At 46.8% G+C, this 17,100-nt stretch overlaps 1 protein-coding gene across 1 annotated transcript in view; it reads right to left on the bottom strand.

The window, feature by feature from the left end:
* The window catches only part of c18h16orf89 (chromosome 18 C16orf89 homolog), a 38,406-nt gene extending 26,494 nt beyond the window's left edge, over nt 1-11,912 (bottom strand). Inside the window, exons 1-2 of the mRNA XM_080206270.1 lie at nt 11,750-11,912; nt 2,098-2,250 (exon numbers count right to left, since the gene is read on the bottom strand). Coding sequence (XP_080062396.1) covers nt 2,098-2,250; nt 11,750-11,912 — 316 coding nt within the window. The remainder of the gene's footprint in view (nt 1-2,097; nt 2,251-11,749) is intronic.
* Between the last annotated feature and the right edge of the window lie 5,188 nt (nt 11,913-17,100).

Below are 17,100 nucleotides of genomic sequence, written 5' to 3'. Positions count from 1 at the left end.
AGATAAAACTGACTCCCTGACCTGGAAAAGGTCAATCCGTTATCTCCATAAATGTTTCTCAATGAGTATTAGACTATGTGACGCACGGTAGCACAGTGGTTAGCACTGCTGCTTCACAGCTCCAGGGACCTGGGTTCGATTCCCAACTCGGGTCACTGTCTGTGCGGAGTTTGCACATTCTCCTCGTGTCTCTGTGGGTTTCCTCCTACAGTCCAAAGATGTGCGGGTTAGATTGATTGGCCATGCTAAAAATTACCCTTCGTGTCCTGGGATGCTTAGGTTCGAGAGAAATCAGCATCTCTGATCATAGTCACATGCAACCTGTCTATAAATTAGTTACAAACATGATGGTGCTTTGGGGTGGTAGTTTTGGACGGATGTCAGAGGTAGGTTCTTTACTCAGAGGGTAGTAAGGGTGTGGAATGCCCTGCCTGCAGCAGTTGTGGACTCGCCAACTTTAAGGGCGTTCAAATGGTCAGTGGATAGGCATATGGATAACATTGGAATAGTTTAGGTTAGAGGGTCATTAGATTGGTTCCACTGGCCGGCGCAACATCGAGGGCCGAAGGGCCTGTACTGCACTGTAATGTTCTATGTTCATTCTACTCTCGATTTCTTTCGTGAGAACTGCAGCATTGTGAATTTTACTTAAATGGAGATTAGAACCATAGAAAAGTTATGGCTCAGAAGGAGGCCATTCTGCCCATCTTGGACACCCAGGGGTGCCCTTGCTCATCCCACCTTCCTGCACCCAGCCCATCGCCCCGTAGCTACAGCACTGAAGGTGCAGACACAGCCCCACAGCCCTGCCACATACCTTGAATCTGTGTCACCTGGTTCTAGAATTCTCCACCAAGGGAAACAATTATATCCTGTCTATCCTATCTCTCCCCCTCAATCAAGTCACCCCTCAGTCTTCCTTGCTCAAAGGAAAATAATCCCAACCTATCCAATCTCTCCTCATTTTACACTTTTCAAGTCCTGGCAACATTCTTGTAAACCTCTTCTTCAGATCAATTAGATCCTTCTTGCAATATGATGACCAGAATGGCACAGAATACACATAATAGAATAATTATCCACTTTGGTAGAAATAATAGTAGGAGCGATTATTATTTAAAGGGCGAAAAGCTGCAGCATGCTACGGTGCAGAGGGACCTGGGGGTCCTTGTGCACAAATCGCAAAAACCCAGTCTGCAGGTGCAGCAGGTGATCAAGAAGGCGAATGGAATGCTGGCCTTTATAGCGAGGGGGATAGAATATAAAAGCAGGGAGGTCTTGCTGCAACATATTGGGTACTGGTGAGGCCGCAGCTGGAGTACTATGTGCAGCTTTGGTCACCGCACTTGCGAAAGGATATATTGGCCTTGGAGGGAGTACACAGAAGGTTCACCAGGCTGACACCGGAGATGAGAAGGTTAGCTTATGAAGAGAGATTGAATAGACTGGGCCTGTACTTGTTAGAGTTTAGAAGGCTGAGAGGGGATCTCATGGAGACATATAAGATAATGAAGGGGATGGATAGGGTAGAGGTAGAGAGATTCTTCCCGCTCAGAAAGGAAACCAGAATTAGAGGGCACAGCCTCAAAATAAGTGCGGGGGGGGGGTGCAGTTTAGAACAGATTTGAGGAGGAACTTCTTCACTCAAAGGGTGGTGAGTCTCTGGAATTCTCTGCCCATTGAAGTGGTGGAGGCTGCCTCGCTAAATATATTTAAGTCACGGGTAGATAGGTTTCTGATAGACAAGGTAATTAAGGGTGATGGGGAGAAAGCGGGAAAGTGGAACTGATCCACTTCAGATCAGCCATGATCTTATTGAATGGTGGGGCAGGCTCGAAGGGCTAGGCGGCCCACTCCTGCTCCTATTTCTTATGTTCTTAATATTCCAGATGAACCCTCATCAGTGTTTTACACAATTCTAATAATATATCCCTACTTTTATATTCTACACCTCTGCCAAAGGACAGCATTGCATATGCCTTCTTTACAACCCTGACTCCTGTGTACTTGTACGCCAAGATCTCTCATTACATCTGCCCCTTTAGTATATTTCCATTGTTACCAAGTTACAACATATTTCAGGCAGTTAATGTTTACCGTTGGAATACTTGGAGCCATTCATTTTCATTGCTTTAATAGCTTTTACTGATGTGAAGTCGAGTCTTCTTAGTAGATCATCCACCTTCTGGAACTGGGAGGCAGCTTCGGGTCCTGAAAGTGACCATTTCTTCATGACATGTCCCAGCTGAGCTGTATGAGTAAAAACACGTACACATTCAGCAGCAGGAAACTTCAACAAAGACCGTGCCGTCATTTCAATTCAAATATTGTTCTATAGTTTAGGTTAGAGGGTCATTAGATTGGTTCCACTGGTCGGCGCAACATCGAGGGCCGAAGGGCCTGTACTGCGTTGTAATGTTCTATGTTCTATTTGCTATTAGTGCTTGCTTAGAATCAGTCAGGCGCAGCGAATTAGTCACAGAGATTAACAGCACAGAAAAAGACCCTTCAGCCCATCACATCTGTGCTGGTTAAAAAACAATCACCTATAAGAACATAAGAAATAGGAGCAGGAGTAGGCCATCTAGCCCTTCGAGCCTGCCCCGCCATTCAATAAGATCATGGCTGATCTGTCATGGCTCAGTTCCACATTCCCGCCCTCTCCCCATAACCCTTAATTCCCCTCTCTTATCAAAAACCCATCAACCCGCATCTTAAAAATATTTAGCTAGGTAGCCTCCACCACTTCAACGGGCAGAGAATTCCAGAGATTCACCACCCTTTGAGTGAAGAAGTTCCTCCTCAACTCCGTTCTAAACCGCCCCCCCTTTATCTTGAGGCTGTGCCCCCTAGTCCTACTATCCTTTCTGAGCGGGAAGAGTCTCTCCACCTCTATCCTATCCATCCCATTCATCATCTTATACGTCTCAATGAGATCTCCCCTCATTCTTCTAAACTCTAACGAGTACAAGCCTAGTTTATTCAGCCTCTCCTCATAGCTCAACCCCCTCAACTCCAGCATCAGCCTAGTAAACCTCCTCTGCACTCCCTCCAAGGCCAAAATATCCTTGCGTAAGTACGGCGACCACAACTGCACACAGTACTCCAGCTGCGGCCTCACCAATGCCCTATACAGCCGCAGCAAGACCTCCCTACTTTTATATTCAATCCCCCTCGCTATGAAGGCCAGCATCCCATTTGCCTTCCTGACCACCTGCTGCACCTGCAGGCTGGGTTTTTGCGACTCATGCACAAGGACCCCGAGGTCCCTCTGCACCGTCGCCTGCTGTAGTTTTTCGCCACGTAAGTAATAATCCTTCCTACCATTATTCCTACCAAAGTGGACCACCTCGCACTTGCCAACATTAAATTCCATTTGCCAGTTCCTGGCCCATTCGCCCAGCCTATCTAGATCCTTCTGTAGACTCTCCACACCCTCTGCACAATTTGCCGTTCTACCAATCTTGGTGCCATCAGCAAATTTCGACACCATACACTCGGTTCCCTCCTCCAGATCATCTATATAAATGGTAAATAGCTGAGGCCCCAGCACCGACCCCTGGGGCACTCCACTAGTCACCATCCGCCAATCCGAACAGCACCCATTGACCCCCACTCTCTGCCTCCTATTTGACAACCAATCCTCTATCCACGCTAACACCCTACCCCCAACTCCACGTCCCCTGACCTTCTGCAATAACCTCTTGTGAGGTACCTTGTCAAACACCTTCTGAAAATCAAGAAAGACCACATCCACCGGCTCTCCTCTATCCACCGCCCTCGACACATCCTCATAGAACTCCAGTAAATTTGTCAGACACGACTTCCCTTTAACGAAACCGTGCTGCGTCTGCTCTATCAAGCAATTCCCCTCAAGTTGCCTCACTACTTCCTCCTTGATGACGGATTCTAACATTTTACCTACCACAGACGTTAAACTAACCGGCCTATAATTCCCTGCCTTTTGCCTGGCACCCTTCTTAAACAACGGCGTAACATTAGCCGCTTTCCAATCTTCCGGCACTTCCCCGGAATCCAGCGACGTCTGGAAAATAACCACCAAGGCATTCACTATCACCGCCGCCATTTCTTTCAGAACCCTCGGATGCAATCCATCCGGTCCTGGCGACTTGTCCACAGTCAGCCCCTCCAGTCTGTCGAGCACCGCCTCTCTAGTAACAGTAATGTCATTAAGACCCTCCAGTCCTACCACCTTTCCATCTCTAACACCTGGCAAATTATTCACGTCCTCCTCCGTGAAGACAGAAACAAAAAAGTTATTCAGGACCTCAGCCATATCCCCATCCCCTACCACTAGGTCCCCTTTCTCATCCTCTAAGGGACCAATGCTCACCCTAGCTAGCCTCTTCCTTTTTATATATTTATAAAAACTCTTGCTATCCTTTTTTATATTAAGCGCTAGCCCAGCTTCATAGTTTCTCCTACCCTCCTTTATCAACTTCTTTGTCAATCTTTGTTGACATTTAAACCTCTCCCAATCCTCTTCTCGCCCACTGCTCTTAGCTACTCTAAACGCCTCCGCTTTTAACACTTTCCTTCACCTCCTTCGTTATCCACGGCTTATTACCTCTCTTCCTACTGTCCTTTTTGACCATCGGAATAAATTTCTGCTGAGCACCAAGAAAGATCTTAAAGATCCTCCACTGCTCCTCAGCAGACCTACCTTCCAACGCGCTCCCCCAGTCCACAGTCGCCAATTCTTCTCTCATCCTACCGTACTCCCCTCTGTTCAAACAAAGGACGCGCATCCGGGAACCCACTTTCTCCTCTTCCATCTGCACCAGAAACTCCACCATAAAATGATCACTCTCCCCAAGAGGATCCTTCACCGCAAGGTCCCTAATTCTACCCGCCTCATTACATAGCACCAGATCCAAGATAGCTCGCTCCCTCGTCGGCTCCAACACACACTGTTCAAGGAAACTATCCCAGCAGCATTCCAAGAACTCCTCCTCGAGCCCACCGCGTCCAACATGGGTCGACCAATCAATATGTAGATTGAAATCCCCCATAACTACGGCCGTCCCATTCCTGCACGCCGCACTTATTCGCGCGTTAACAGCCCGCCCCACCTCCAGATCATTATTCGGGGGCCTATGGACGACACCCACCAGCGTCTTCCTCCCTTTGCTGTTCCTAATCTCTACCCACAACGATTCCACTTTCTGCTCCTTGGCTCCAATATCCTAACTGTTCTCGGCACAAATCTCAGCCCTTAGCCCATAGTCGTGTGTGCCTTGGCATCTCAAGTGCACATCTAAGTATTTCGTAAATGTTCTGAGGATCATGTTATCCTAGCACAGTGGTTAACCCTGCTGCCTCTCAGAACCAGGGACCCGGGTTCAGTTCCGTCCCTGGGTGACTGTGCGGAGTTTTCCCTGTTTCTCTCCATGGGTTTCCTCCGGGGGCTCTGGTTTCCTCCCAAAGATGTGCAGGTTAGGTGTGTTGGAGGTAAGATAATACCTCTGAGATTGTTAGTGAGTCAAAATACAGTAGCTTTTATTTCAAAGCTCTGGCTTTTATTCCAGAGCTGTGGGAGAACGGGTTCCTCAGAATGGACTACCAGACTTCTCCTGGAACACAAATACAAGTGGGTATTTATACATCATGAGGCTTAGTAACAAACATGACACAAACTTCCAATTCCTGGCTAAATCTTTGATCTTCCTTCTTCAATTACGACGCCTGTGACTGTTTCGGCATCTCTGTCTTTGAAGTTACTTGTGTGATTAACATAAACAGGCAAAGCAAGCAATGTCTGCAAAATAACACTCACACCTGACCACTTGTCTTTATGAGAGTTAAAGAATGAAAAACACGAACAAGTAATTTACATTAACGCCAGGGGCAACATAAGCCTGGGAAGATCAGCCATGATGAAGGGTTATGTTTGTCATTATATTCTAGGTACAACATTCATTAACCCTTTCCCTCCTTCAGGTATATTGGCCATGCTCAGTGTGTGGGTTTTTGGGGATAGGGCGGGGCATGCTCTTTGGAGAATAGGAGCAGACTCGATGGATTGAATGGAATCTTTCTGCACTGTAGGGATTCTATGATTTACTGCGGTCTCTGCCTCCACTATCCTTTCAGGCAGTAAATTCCAGATTCCCAGCACCCTTTGGGTGTTTCTTCACATCCCCTCTCAACCTCCTGTTTAAGTTTAAAGTTTATTAGTGTCACAATTGGCTTACATTAACACCACAATGAAGTTACTGTGAAAAGCCCCTAGTCACACTCCAGCGCCTGTTCGGGTACACTGAGAGAGAATTTAGCACGGCCAATCCACCTAACCAGCACTTCTTTCCAATTGTGGGAGGAAACCGGAGCACCCAGAGGAAACCCACGCAGATACAGGGAGAGTGTGTAGACTCTGCACAGTGACACAAATTGGGAATCGAACCTGGTCTCTGGCACTGTGAGGCAGCAGTGTTAACCACTCTGCCACCGTGCCACCCAGTCTATACCCCCTGGTCATTGATCTCTCTACCAAGGGGAAAAGCTTCTCCCTATCTACACCCCTCATAATTTTATACATCTCAATCATGTCCCCTCTTCAGTCTCCTCTGCTCCAAGGAACATGACGCCACTCTATCCAATCTTTCTGCGTAACTAAAACTTTCCAGCAGAGGCAACATCCTGGTAAATCTCCTCTGTACCTCCAAGTTCTAACACATCCCTCCTAGAATGTGGATTCCAGAATCATAGAATCCCTGCAGTGCAGAAAGAGGCCATTCAGCCCATTGAGTCTGCATCAACCACAATCCCACTCAGGTCCCATCCCCGTAACCCCACATATTTACCCTGCCAATCTCCCTGACACTAAGGGACAATTTTAGCATGGCCAATCCACCTAACCCACGCAGTGTGGGAGGAAACCGGTACACCTGGAGGAAACCCACGCAGACATGTAAACTCCACACAGTCACCCACAAGGCTGTGTCCCTGGCGCTGAGAGGCAGCAATGCTGACCATTGTGCCACCCTTGAATTGCACATAACACATTATCTGTGGCCTAGCATTTTATATCGTTTCAGATAATCTCGCTGCTCTTAAAATGCTACACCTCAGCTAAAAGAGCTAAGTAAACAATATTCCTTAACCACTTCATCCATCCTAAGGGGCCAGTGTACGTTCACACTTAGGTCTCTCTAAACCTTTGCTGTCTCCCAGGGTCCGACCGTTCATCACGTATTCCCTCGCCTTGATTGTCTTGCCCAAGTGCATTACCTCACACTTATCCACACTGAATCCCATGTCAAAGAATCATAAAATCCCTACAGAGCAGAAGCAGCCCCATTGAGTTTGCGCTGACTCTCCAATGCCACCCAGACCCTATCCCTGTAACCCCACATATTTACTCTGCTAATCTCCCCTAACCTTCACCTCTCGGGATGCTAAGATGCAATTTTAGCACGGTCAGTCCACTTAATCCATACATCTTTGTGGGATTACGTGCAAATGCCATACAGACAGTCACCCGAGGCCAGAATTGAATCCGGGTCCCTGTGCTGTGAGGCAGCAGCGCTAACCACTGTGCCACATCTTTGCTTCTGATCAGCTGAACAGCCTGTCTATATCCTCCTGTGATCTAACTTACTACTCACTCTCTACTTACCACCTCGCCAATGTTTGTATCATCTGTGAACTTACTGATCAACCCTCCTCTGTCCAAGCCTAAATCATCTATAGAAACCACAAACAGCAAGGACCCCAATTCCTTAGGGGGCATAACTATAAGGTTCATGGTGGGAGATATAGGAGGGATGTCCGAGGGAGATTCTTTACTCAGAGAGTGGCTGGGGTGTGGAATACACTGCCTGGAGTCGGACACTTTAGGAACTTTCAAGCGGTTATTGGGTAGGCACATGGAGCACACCAGAATGATAGGGAGTGGGACAGCTTGATCTTGGGATTGGACACAGCTCGGCGCAACATTGAGGGCCGAAGGGCCAGTCCTGTGCTGTACTGTTCTATGTAATTGGAAAATCAAACCATTGTATCAACTTTTTCTTTTAAAACTCTGGATAAAGAGCATCAGGGCATTTTCTCAATACCAATTTCCTGGAGATTGAAATTGTTTTAAATTTGTCCATTCCTTTCAGCTCTCAATTTATAATTCTTTTGGGGCTGTTATTTATGTGAATAGACAACTGATTTTCCGCTGTGTTCACCCCAAAACCCAGAAAATCCCACTCGAGGTTAATGGATATTTGCATGATCCACCCATGGTAGGCGGGACGAGAAAACTCCCCCCAAAACTCTGTTCAACTTAGCCATCTTAATTTCTCATTCCCACTCTCAAGAGGACCAATGCTCACTTCACACCTTTTCTTTCAAATACTTGTACAAACTCTGACTATCTGTGCTTATATTTCTGTGATGTGGAGATGCCAGTGTTGGACTGGGGTAAGCACAGTAAGAAGTCTCACCACGTCAGGTTAAAGTCCAACAGGTTTATTGGAATCACAAGCTCACCTGATGAAGGAGCATTGCTCTGAAAACTTGTGATTCTGAATAAACTTGTTGGACTTTACCCTGCTGTTATGAGACTTTATATTTCTGGCTAGCCGCTATGAAGCTGTCAGGATGTTTTTCTTGTTGTAGTTCACGGTTCCTCTCAAGTAGCCAGACCTCACAGAGTGGTTGAAGATAATTTATTATAGACAATAACTACAGGACTCTGAATTATATCAGCAAGGCCAGTTGCAGAATTCAGAAATACACAAGCAATTATAGTTTCAAGTCAGCAAATACCAGTCAAGCCATAATCTCTATCCACTCACGGTTACTAAGGTTACATCATTTAGAAAATACAGATAATAAAACCAATCACAATCACCTTATGCTAGCTTAATTATAATATCCAATTGGCGTGAGATTTTTAATTGAGTCAGAACACAGTTCAACCTTCTCCTTCCCCTGCCTGTCTTTAGGCCTCTGCCCAAGAAATAAGAACGTAAGAAATAGGAGCAGGAGTAGGCCATCTCGCCCTTCGAGCCTGCCCCGCCATTCAAAATAAGATCATGGCTGATCTGAAATGGATCAGTTCCACTTTCCCGCTTTCTCCCCATAACCTTAATTCCCTTGTCTATCGGAAACCTATCTACCCGTGACTTAAATATATTCAATGAGGTAGCCTCCACCACTTCAATGGGCAGAGACTTCCAGAGATTCACCATCCTCTGAGTGAAGAAGTTCCTCCTCAACTCCATTCTAAACTGCATCCCCCCCCCCCCGGCCTATTTTGAGGCTGTGCCCTCAAGTTCTGGTTTCCTTTCTGAGCGGGAAGAATCTCTCTACCTCTACCCTATCCATCCCCTTCATTATCTTGTAAGTGTCTATAAGATACCCCCTCAGCCTTCTAAACTCCAGGCCTAGTCTATTCAATCTCTCCTCACAAGCTAACCCCCTCATCTCCAGTCTCAGCCTGGTGAACCTTCTCTGTACTCCCTCCAAGGCCAATATATCCTTGTGCAAATAAGGGGACCAAAACTGCACAGTACTCCAGTTGCGGCCGCACCAGTGCCCTGTACAATTGCAGCAAGACCTCCCTGCTTTTATCTTCCATCCCCCTCACGATAAAGGCCAAACCATGAACAATCCCAAATCATAGTACGTTTTTAGTATATTTTTCCCTTTCTTATCTAAAGGTCAAGTGTCTCGAACTAGTTGCTTACGATCCTGATATGTATGTCATAAGAACATAAGAACATAAGAAATAGGAGCAGGAGTAGGCCATCTAGCCCTTCGAGCCTGCCCCGCCATTCAATAAGATCATGGCTGATCTGTTGTGGCTCAGTTCCACTTTCCCACCCTCTCCCCATAACCCTTAATCCCCTCTCTTATCAAGAACCCATCAACCCGCTTCTTAAAAATATTTAGCGAGGCAGCCTCCACCACTTCAACGGGCAGAGAATTCCAGAGATTCACCACCCTTTGAGTGAAGAAGTTCCTCCTCAACTCCGTTCTAAACCACCTCCCCTTTATCTTGAGGCTGTGCCCCCTAGTCCTACTGTCTTTTTTGAGCGGGAAGAGTCGAGGCTGTGCCCCCTAGTCCTACTGTCTTTTTTGAGCGGGAAGAGATGTCTCTGCAGTTCAACTTTATATGTGGTTTTGTGGTCCCTTTCACTGGACTCAGTTATTAATATTAGTATGGGCATTATTCCCCTTCACTAGCTATGTTTGCGGGGCAGGCTCGAGGAGCTAGATGGCCTACTCCTGCTCCTATTTCTTATGTTCTTATGTTTCGTACTCTGGTTTCTCCCTCCTTGTTAATCATTTGAATCGGTCTCTGCTCTCCAATCTTCTGATCTACCGCTCATCATTCTGCGATGATATGGGGTTTCTGGGATCTCGAATCCCCTGTGCGGTCTCCCTCTCCATATTTGCTTGCTTTGGAGGCGGCATACCAAAGCTTCACTCAATTGGTTGCTCAGATGAGAAGGTTGACCGATGATGAGAGGCTGAGTAAGTTAGAATAAGAGACAACCTCATGGAAAGAGGGAAGATTTGGAAGTGGGTTCGATAGTGTGGGTCCTGAGAGATTGCTTCACACTTGGATGGGGGACGTAAAATAAGGGGTCACGTTCTCGGGGAAGGTGACTGATTGTATCAGACTGAGGTGATGAAAGATTTCTTCAGACAAGTATTTGTGAATGTTCAAAATACTTGACCTGAAAGGTTATGGATACAATAATGTTCAATATATTTAAAGATAAGACAGACAGATTTTTAATCTCTCGGGGGAACAGATAGGAAAGTGAAGATGAAGCCAAGGCCAGCCATCATTAAAGTGACCACTGTTACAAAGCACCAGAGACACTGACCACTGCACAGAGCGCCAGAGACACTGACCGCTGCACAGAGCGCCAGAGACACTGACCACTACACAGAGCACCAGAGACACTGACCAATGCACAGAGAGACTGACCAATGCGCAGAGCGCCAGAGAGACTGACCACTGCGCAGAGCGCCAGAGAGACTGACCACTGCGCAGAGCACCAGAGACACTGACCAATGCACAGAGAGACTGACCAATGCGCAGAGCGCCAGAGAGACTGACCACTGCGCAGAGCGCCAGAGAGACTGACCACTGCACAGAGCGCCAGAGAGACTGACCACTGCGCAGAGCACCAGAGAGACTGACCACTGCGCAGAGCGCCAGAGAGACTGACCACTGCGCAGAGCGCCAGAGAGACTGACCACTGTACAGAGCACCAGAGAGACTGACCACTGCGCAGAGCGCCAGAGAGACTGACCACTGCGCAGAGCGCCAGAGAGACTGACCACTGCGCAGAGCACCAGAGAGACTGACCACTGCGCAGAGCGCCAGAGAGACTGACCTGGTGTTGTGAAACTTCTAACTGTGCCCACCCCAGTCCAATACGTGCATCCCCCATCAAATCCTTTCCTGGCCAACATTTACCAGCCGGAATTCAGTTCTGGTCCCCAAAAGCATCTATTCCTTTCACACTAACTTGCCCCAATTTCCGGCCAACATTTTAATTCCTGTCTGGGTACAGTAACAGCTATTGAACAATTTCAGTTGGCCTGGGCCATTGCTGGAGGCGACTCGTTCATCATGAATAACTGGAGATTGTACTTGTTGTCAGTCCCTGACTGAGTCAGCACCCCCAGCACCCCAGAATATTCTGATCGACTGGAGAATAACCCAATCAATTCTGTCCTGACTGGAACTTATCGCGATCACCTATTCAGCGTGTACCTTGTAACAGGCGAAATCCCACTACTCCATCAATGTCCAGGTACAGGTAAGTGCTTTCAAAGAAGGAGGTGGCTTTCTCCAGCGCGGAGAGAACCTCAGTGAGTTTCGGCTGGTTTGCGGAAACGCAAGTGAGAGTGGCGAGTGCGATCAGAGCAGGATTCATTGTGGTCTCAGTTTGCAGCCCTGTGTGTGTGTGGAGGCAGTGAGGATGTGTGTGCAGAACCTCCTCCTGCGAGACACTCAGCCAGCTGGGTCCACCCAGCCTCCCACTCATTCAAACCTGCCCCACAGCCGCAGTTACATCCACCTCTCGTCAATCCACTCAGCTTTTACAAAAGCCAGAGGTGTGGGCGAGTGTTCGCGGGGGCTGTAACAAAGCTGCAGGTTTAACTCATCACAACGACATGTAATCAATGTAGTTATAACAGGGGACCTACAGATGGGACAGGGGAAGAGGCGGGGAGGGGAGGTAATCTGGGGGGAGAATCATAGAATCCTACAGTGCAGAAAGAGGCCATTCAGCCCATCGAGTCTGCACCTAACACAATCCCACCCAAGCCCATATATTACCCACTAATCCCCTCTAACCTACGCATCCCTGGACCCAAAGGGGCAATTTCTTAAGCTTGGCCAATCAACCTAACCCGCACATCTTTGGACTGTGGGAGAAAACCCATGCAGACACGAGGAGAATGTGCAAACTCCATAGAACATAAGAAATAGGAGCAGGAGTAGGCCATCTAGCCCTTCGAGCCTGCCCCGCCATTCAATAAGATCATGGCTGATCTGTCGTGGCTCAGTTCCACATTCCCGCCCTCTCCCCATAACCCTTAATCCCCTCTCTTATCAAAAACCTATCAACCCGCGTCTTAAAAATATTTAGCGAGGCAGCCTCCACCACTTCAACGGGCAGAGAATTCCAGAGATTCACCACCCTTTGAGTGAAGTTCTTCCTCAACTCCGTTCTAAACCGCCCCCCCCTTTATCTTGAGGCTGTACCCCCTAGTCCTACTGTCCTTTCTGAGCGGGAAGAGTCTCTCCACCTCTATCCTATCCATCCCATTCATCATCTTATATGTCTTAACGAGATCTCCCCTCATTCTTGGGGAACCTGAGGTTGGGGCTAAGGGAGGGGGAATCTGGAGAGGGGGGAACCGGGAGAAAGGTTGCTGAAATGTGTACAGGAGAACTTTTTTTATGGAGGGTCCAACAAGAGAGGGAGTTGTGCTGGGCCTGATTCTGGGGCTGAGGTGGCAGCGGGGAGCATTTTAGTGATAGTGATCACAATACAGTACAATTTAAGCTTGTTATGGACAAGGAAATAGACAAGTTGCAAAAAAAAAGTTCTGGATTGGGGGACAGCGGTTTTAAGGCATGAACTGGCCAAGATGGACTGGGGACAGGTACTGATGGGAAAATCTACAGAGTGGGGAACATCCAAAAGGGAAATTGGAATTGGAAGAGAGCATGTCTCCTCTGGACTGTTAGGTAGAATAACAATCCTAGAGAACCATGGATGACCAGAGATATTCAGGATACAATGAGAAGGAAAAGAAAGGCTTTTTAAAAAGTACAAATGGAGCAAATCAGTGGAGGCATTCGTAAGGTATAGAAAATGCAGGGTGGAGCTTAAGAAAGCAATTAGGAATGCAAAGAGGGGATATGAGAAAACCAAAAGTGCAAATGCTGGAAAATCTCAGCATGTCTGGCAGCATCTGTAAGGAGAGAAAAGAGTTGACGTTTCGAGTCCAGACGACCCTTGTCAAAGCTAAAAGACATAGGAGAAAATTCTGGCTGGTAAAAGTAGGAATATCCTGAGACGTTCTGTAAATATATCAATGGGAAGAGGATAACCAGGAAAAGAGTGGGGCCAATAGGGACCAAAAGAGCTATCTGTGGGTGGAGCCAGAGGACATTGGTAGAGTGTCGAATGAACACTTCACATTTGTCTTCACCCAAGAGAATGAGGACGATACTATGGAATTCAGGGAGAAAAATTTGAGGTTCTGGAGCAAATTGACATCGGGAAGGTAAAGGTATTGGAGGTGCTGGTAGCCTTAAAAATGGATAAATATGCAGGTCCAGATGAATTGTGCCCTCGGCTGCTGTGGGAGGCAAGGGAGGAGGGCCAAATTTTCAATTCCCCTCTGGCCACAGGGGAGGTGCCAGATGACTGGAGACTAGCTAATGTGGTTCTGCTATTTAAGAAGGGTTGTAGAGGCAAGCCAGGGAGCTACAGACCAGTGAGTCTCCTGCCAGTGGTAGGGAAACTATTACAGAAACTTTTGAAGGAAAGCATCTATCTCCACTTGGAGAGGCAAAGCTTGATCAGGGATAGTCAAGATGGCTCCATCTGGGGGAGGTCATGCCTAACAAATTTGATTGAATTTTTTGCTAAGGTGCATAGATGAGGGTAATATATATGGATTTCAACAAAACCTTTGTAAAGTTCCCTCGTGGGATACTTGTAAAGAATGTAAATTCACATGATTGAATGAATACTTTCCTTCAGTGTTCACTAAGGAGAGGGGCCATGTTTTTGAGGATCGGATGGAGGAGGTAGATGTTCTGAGGGAAGATGTATCAGCAATTTTGAAAAAAAACTAAGGGTGGATAAGTCCCCTGGGCCAGATGGGATACATCCTAGGATACCTTGGGAGGCAAGGGATGAGATTGCGGACTCTTTAGCTTTGATCTTTGGGTCTCCACTGTCCACTGGGATAGTGCCAGAGGACTGGAGAGTGGTGAATGTTGTTCCTCTCTTCAAGAAAGGAAGTAGGAATGACCCTGGTAATTATAGGCCAGTTAGTCTTACTTCAGTGGTCGGTAAGTTAATGGAAAGGGTCCTGAGAGATGATCATTTGGAAGATGAATCTTAATCCGGGATAGCACGGTTTTGTGAGGGGTAAGTCCTGCCTCACAAATTTGACTGAATCCTATGAGCAGGTAACTAAGTGTGTGGATGAAAGTAGAGCAGTTCATGTCGTATACGTGGATTTTAGTAAAGCGTTTGATAAGGTTCCCCATGGTAGGCTCATGAAGAAAGTAAGGAGGTGTGGGGCAGAAGGAAATTTGGCCGATTGGATAAGTAACTGGCTGTATCATAGAAGACAGAGGGTGGTGGTGGAGGGAAAATTTTCAGACTGGAGGCCAGTTACCAGCGGTGTCCCACAGGAATCAGTGTTGGGTCCTCTGCTATTTGTGATTTTTATCAATGACTTGAAAGAAGGGGCTGAAAGGTGGGTTAGTAAATTTGCTGATGACACCAAGATTGGTGGAGTAGTGGATGAGGTGGAGGGCTCTTGCATGCTGCCAAGAGACATTGATAGGATGCAGAGCTGGGCCAAAAAGTGGCAGATGGAGTTTAACCCTGATAAGTGTGAGGTGATTAATTTTGGTAGGACAAACTTGAATGCGGATTACAGGGTCAACGGCAGGATTCTGAGGAATGTGGAGGAACAGAGAGATCTTGGGGTTCATATCCATACATCTCTGAAGCTTGCCACTCAAATGGATAGAGCCATGAAGAAGGCTTTACAGTGTGTTAGCGTTTATTAACGGGGTTTGAGTTTAAGAGTCGTGGGGTTATGCTGCAACTATACCAGACATTGATGAGACCACATTTGGAATATTGTGTTTAGTTCTGGTCACCTCACTATAAGACGGATGTGGAAGGACAGTAGGACTAGAGGGCACAGCCTCAAGATAAAGGGGGGGCAGTTTAAAACGGAGTTGAGGAGGAACTTCTTCACTCAAAGGGTGGTGAATCTCTGGAATTCTCTGCCCGTTGAAGTGGTGGAGGCTGCCTCGCTCAATATATTTAAGACGCGGGTTGATAGGTTTTTGATAAGCGAGGGGATTAAGGGTTATGGGGAGAGGGCGGGAAAGTGGAACTGAGACACGACAGATCAGCCATGATCTTATTGAATGGCGGGGCAGGCTCGAAGGGCTAGATGGGTTACTCCTGCTCCTATTTCTTATGTTCTTTGGAGAGAGTGCAGAGGAGATTTACCAGGATGCTGCCTGGTTTGGAGGGTAGGTCTTGTGAGGAAAGGTTGAGGGAGCTGGGGCTTTGGAGCGGAGGAGGATGAGAGGTGACTAAATCGAAGTTTATAAGATGATGAGGGGGATTGATAGAGTGGACATGCAGAGACTATTTCCTTGGGTGGATGTAGCTGTTACTCGGGGGCATAACTATGAGGTTCACGGTGGGAGATATAGGAGGGATGTCTGAGGTCGATTCTTTACTCAGAGAGTGGTTAGGGTGTGGAATACACTGCCTGCTGTGATAGTGGAATCGGACACTTTGGGAACTTTCGAATGGTTATTGGATAGGCACATGGAGCACACCAGAATGATAGGGAGTGGGATAGCTTGAACTTGGGTTCTGACATAGCTCGGCACAACATTGAGGACCGAAGGGCCTGTACTGTGCTGTATTGTTCTGTTCTATGTTCTATGGGATACAGGGTAATTTGATAAAATTGGCTCAGTTGTAGGATGATGTTGGACTGGGGTAAACACAGTAAGAAGTCTCACAACACCAGGTTAAAGTCCAACAGGTTTATTTGGTGGCAAAAGCCACTAGCTTTCAGAGTACGGTTGTAGGAGACAGAGGGTGATGACAGAAGGCTGCTGTCGTGACTAGAAGCCAGTGTTCAGTGGCATACCATAGGGATCTGTGTTGGTTAAATCAAAATAACTACCTGACACTCTCTGTAAAGACAAGTAACACTTCATTTATCTAACTAACGGTGAACTAAACTATTAACAAACTGAATAAACCACAATTCCAATAGAATGCTGTTTAGAAAGTGACAACTCCCACTCATTAATAAAAAATATCTTTTAGTCACTCTCAAAATATAACCAGGTTTCACCTTCCAGAATCTCCTGTCTTCTTTATTCTGTCTTCGGTATCTCTGTTTTATTTTGGTACCTTTTCTATTCGGATGAGGCTTTGAGCTAAAAACTATAAGCTGTGGCAGAGAGAGAGTAGTTACTATGTCAGAGAGCAGTTGTTGTCTCTCTCTCTCTCTCAAGCTGTGGCAAAGAGCAGCTTCTGGCTCTCTATCTGGAGCTGAGACCTGTCTCATCTACCCCCTGGTGATATACCAACATCCCCACAATAGGATTGGTTTTCAGGTTACCAAAACATCAAATTTAAATCTAATAGACTACTGTTAGCTAAGTGCCTAGTTTAAACTGAGTGGGCAAAATTCAAAAACAGCCTATTGTGTTGGCAACACTACTGCCTGGCCTCTCAATATAATTAGGATGTGGAAGCTATTGAGAGGGTGCAGAGGAGATTTACAAGGATGTTGCCTGGATTGGGAGGCATGCCTTATGAG

This window comes from Carcharhinus amblyrhynchos, chromosome 18 (genome assembly GCF_965287045.1).
Source record: "Carcharhinus amblyrhynchos chromosome 18, sCarAmb.v2.hapA, whole genome shotgun sequence".
Classification (NCBI taxonomy): domain Eukaryota; kingdom Metazoa; phylum Chordata; class Chondrichthyes; order Carcharhiniformes; family Carcharhinidae; genus Carcharhinus; species Carcharhinus amblyrhynchos.
The sequence above is the reverse complement of the archived record's forward strand: the minus strand, read 5'-3'. Positions and strand labels throughout refer to the sequence as shown.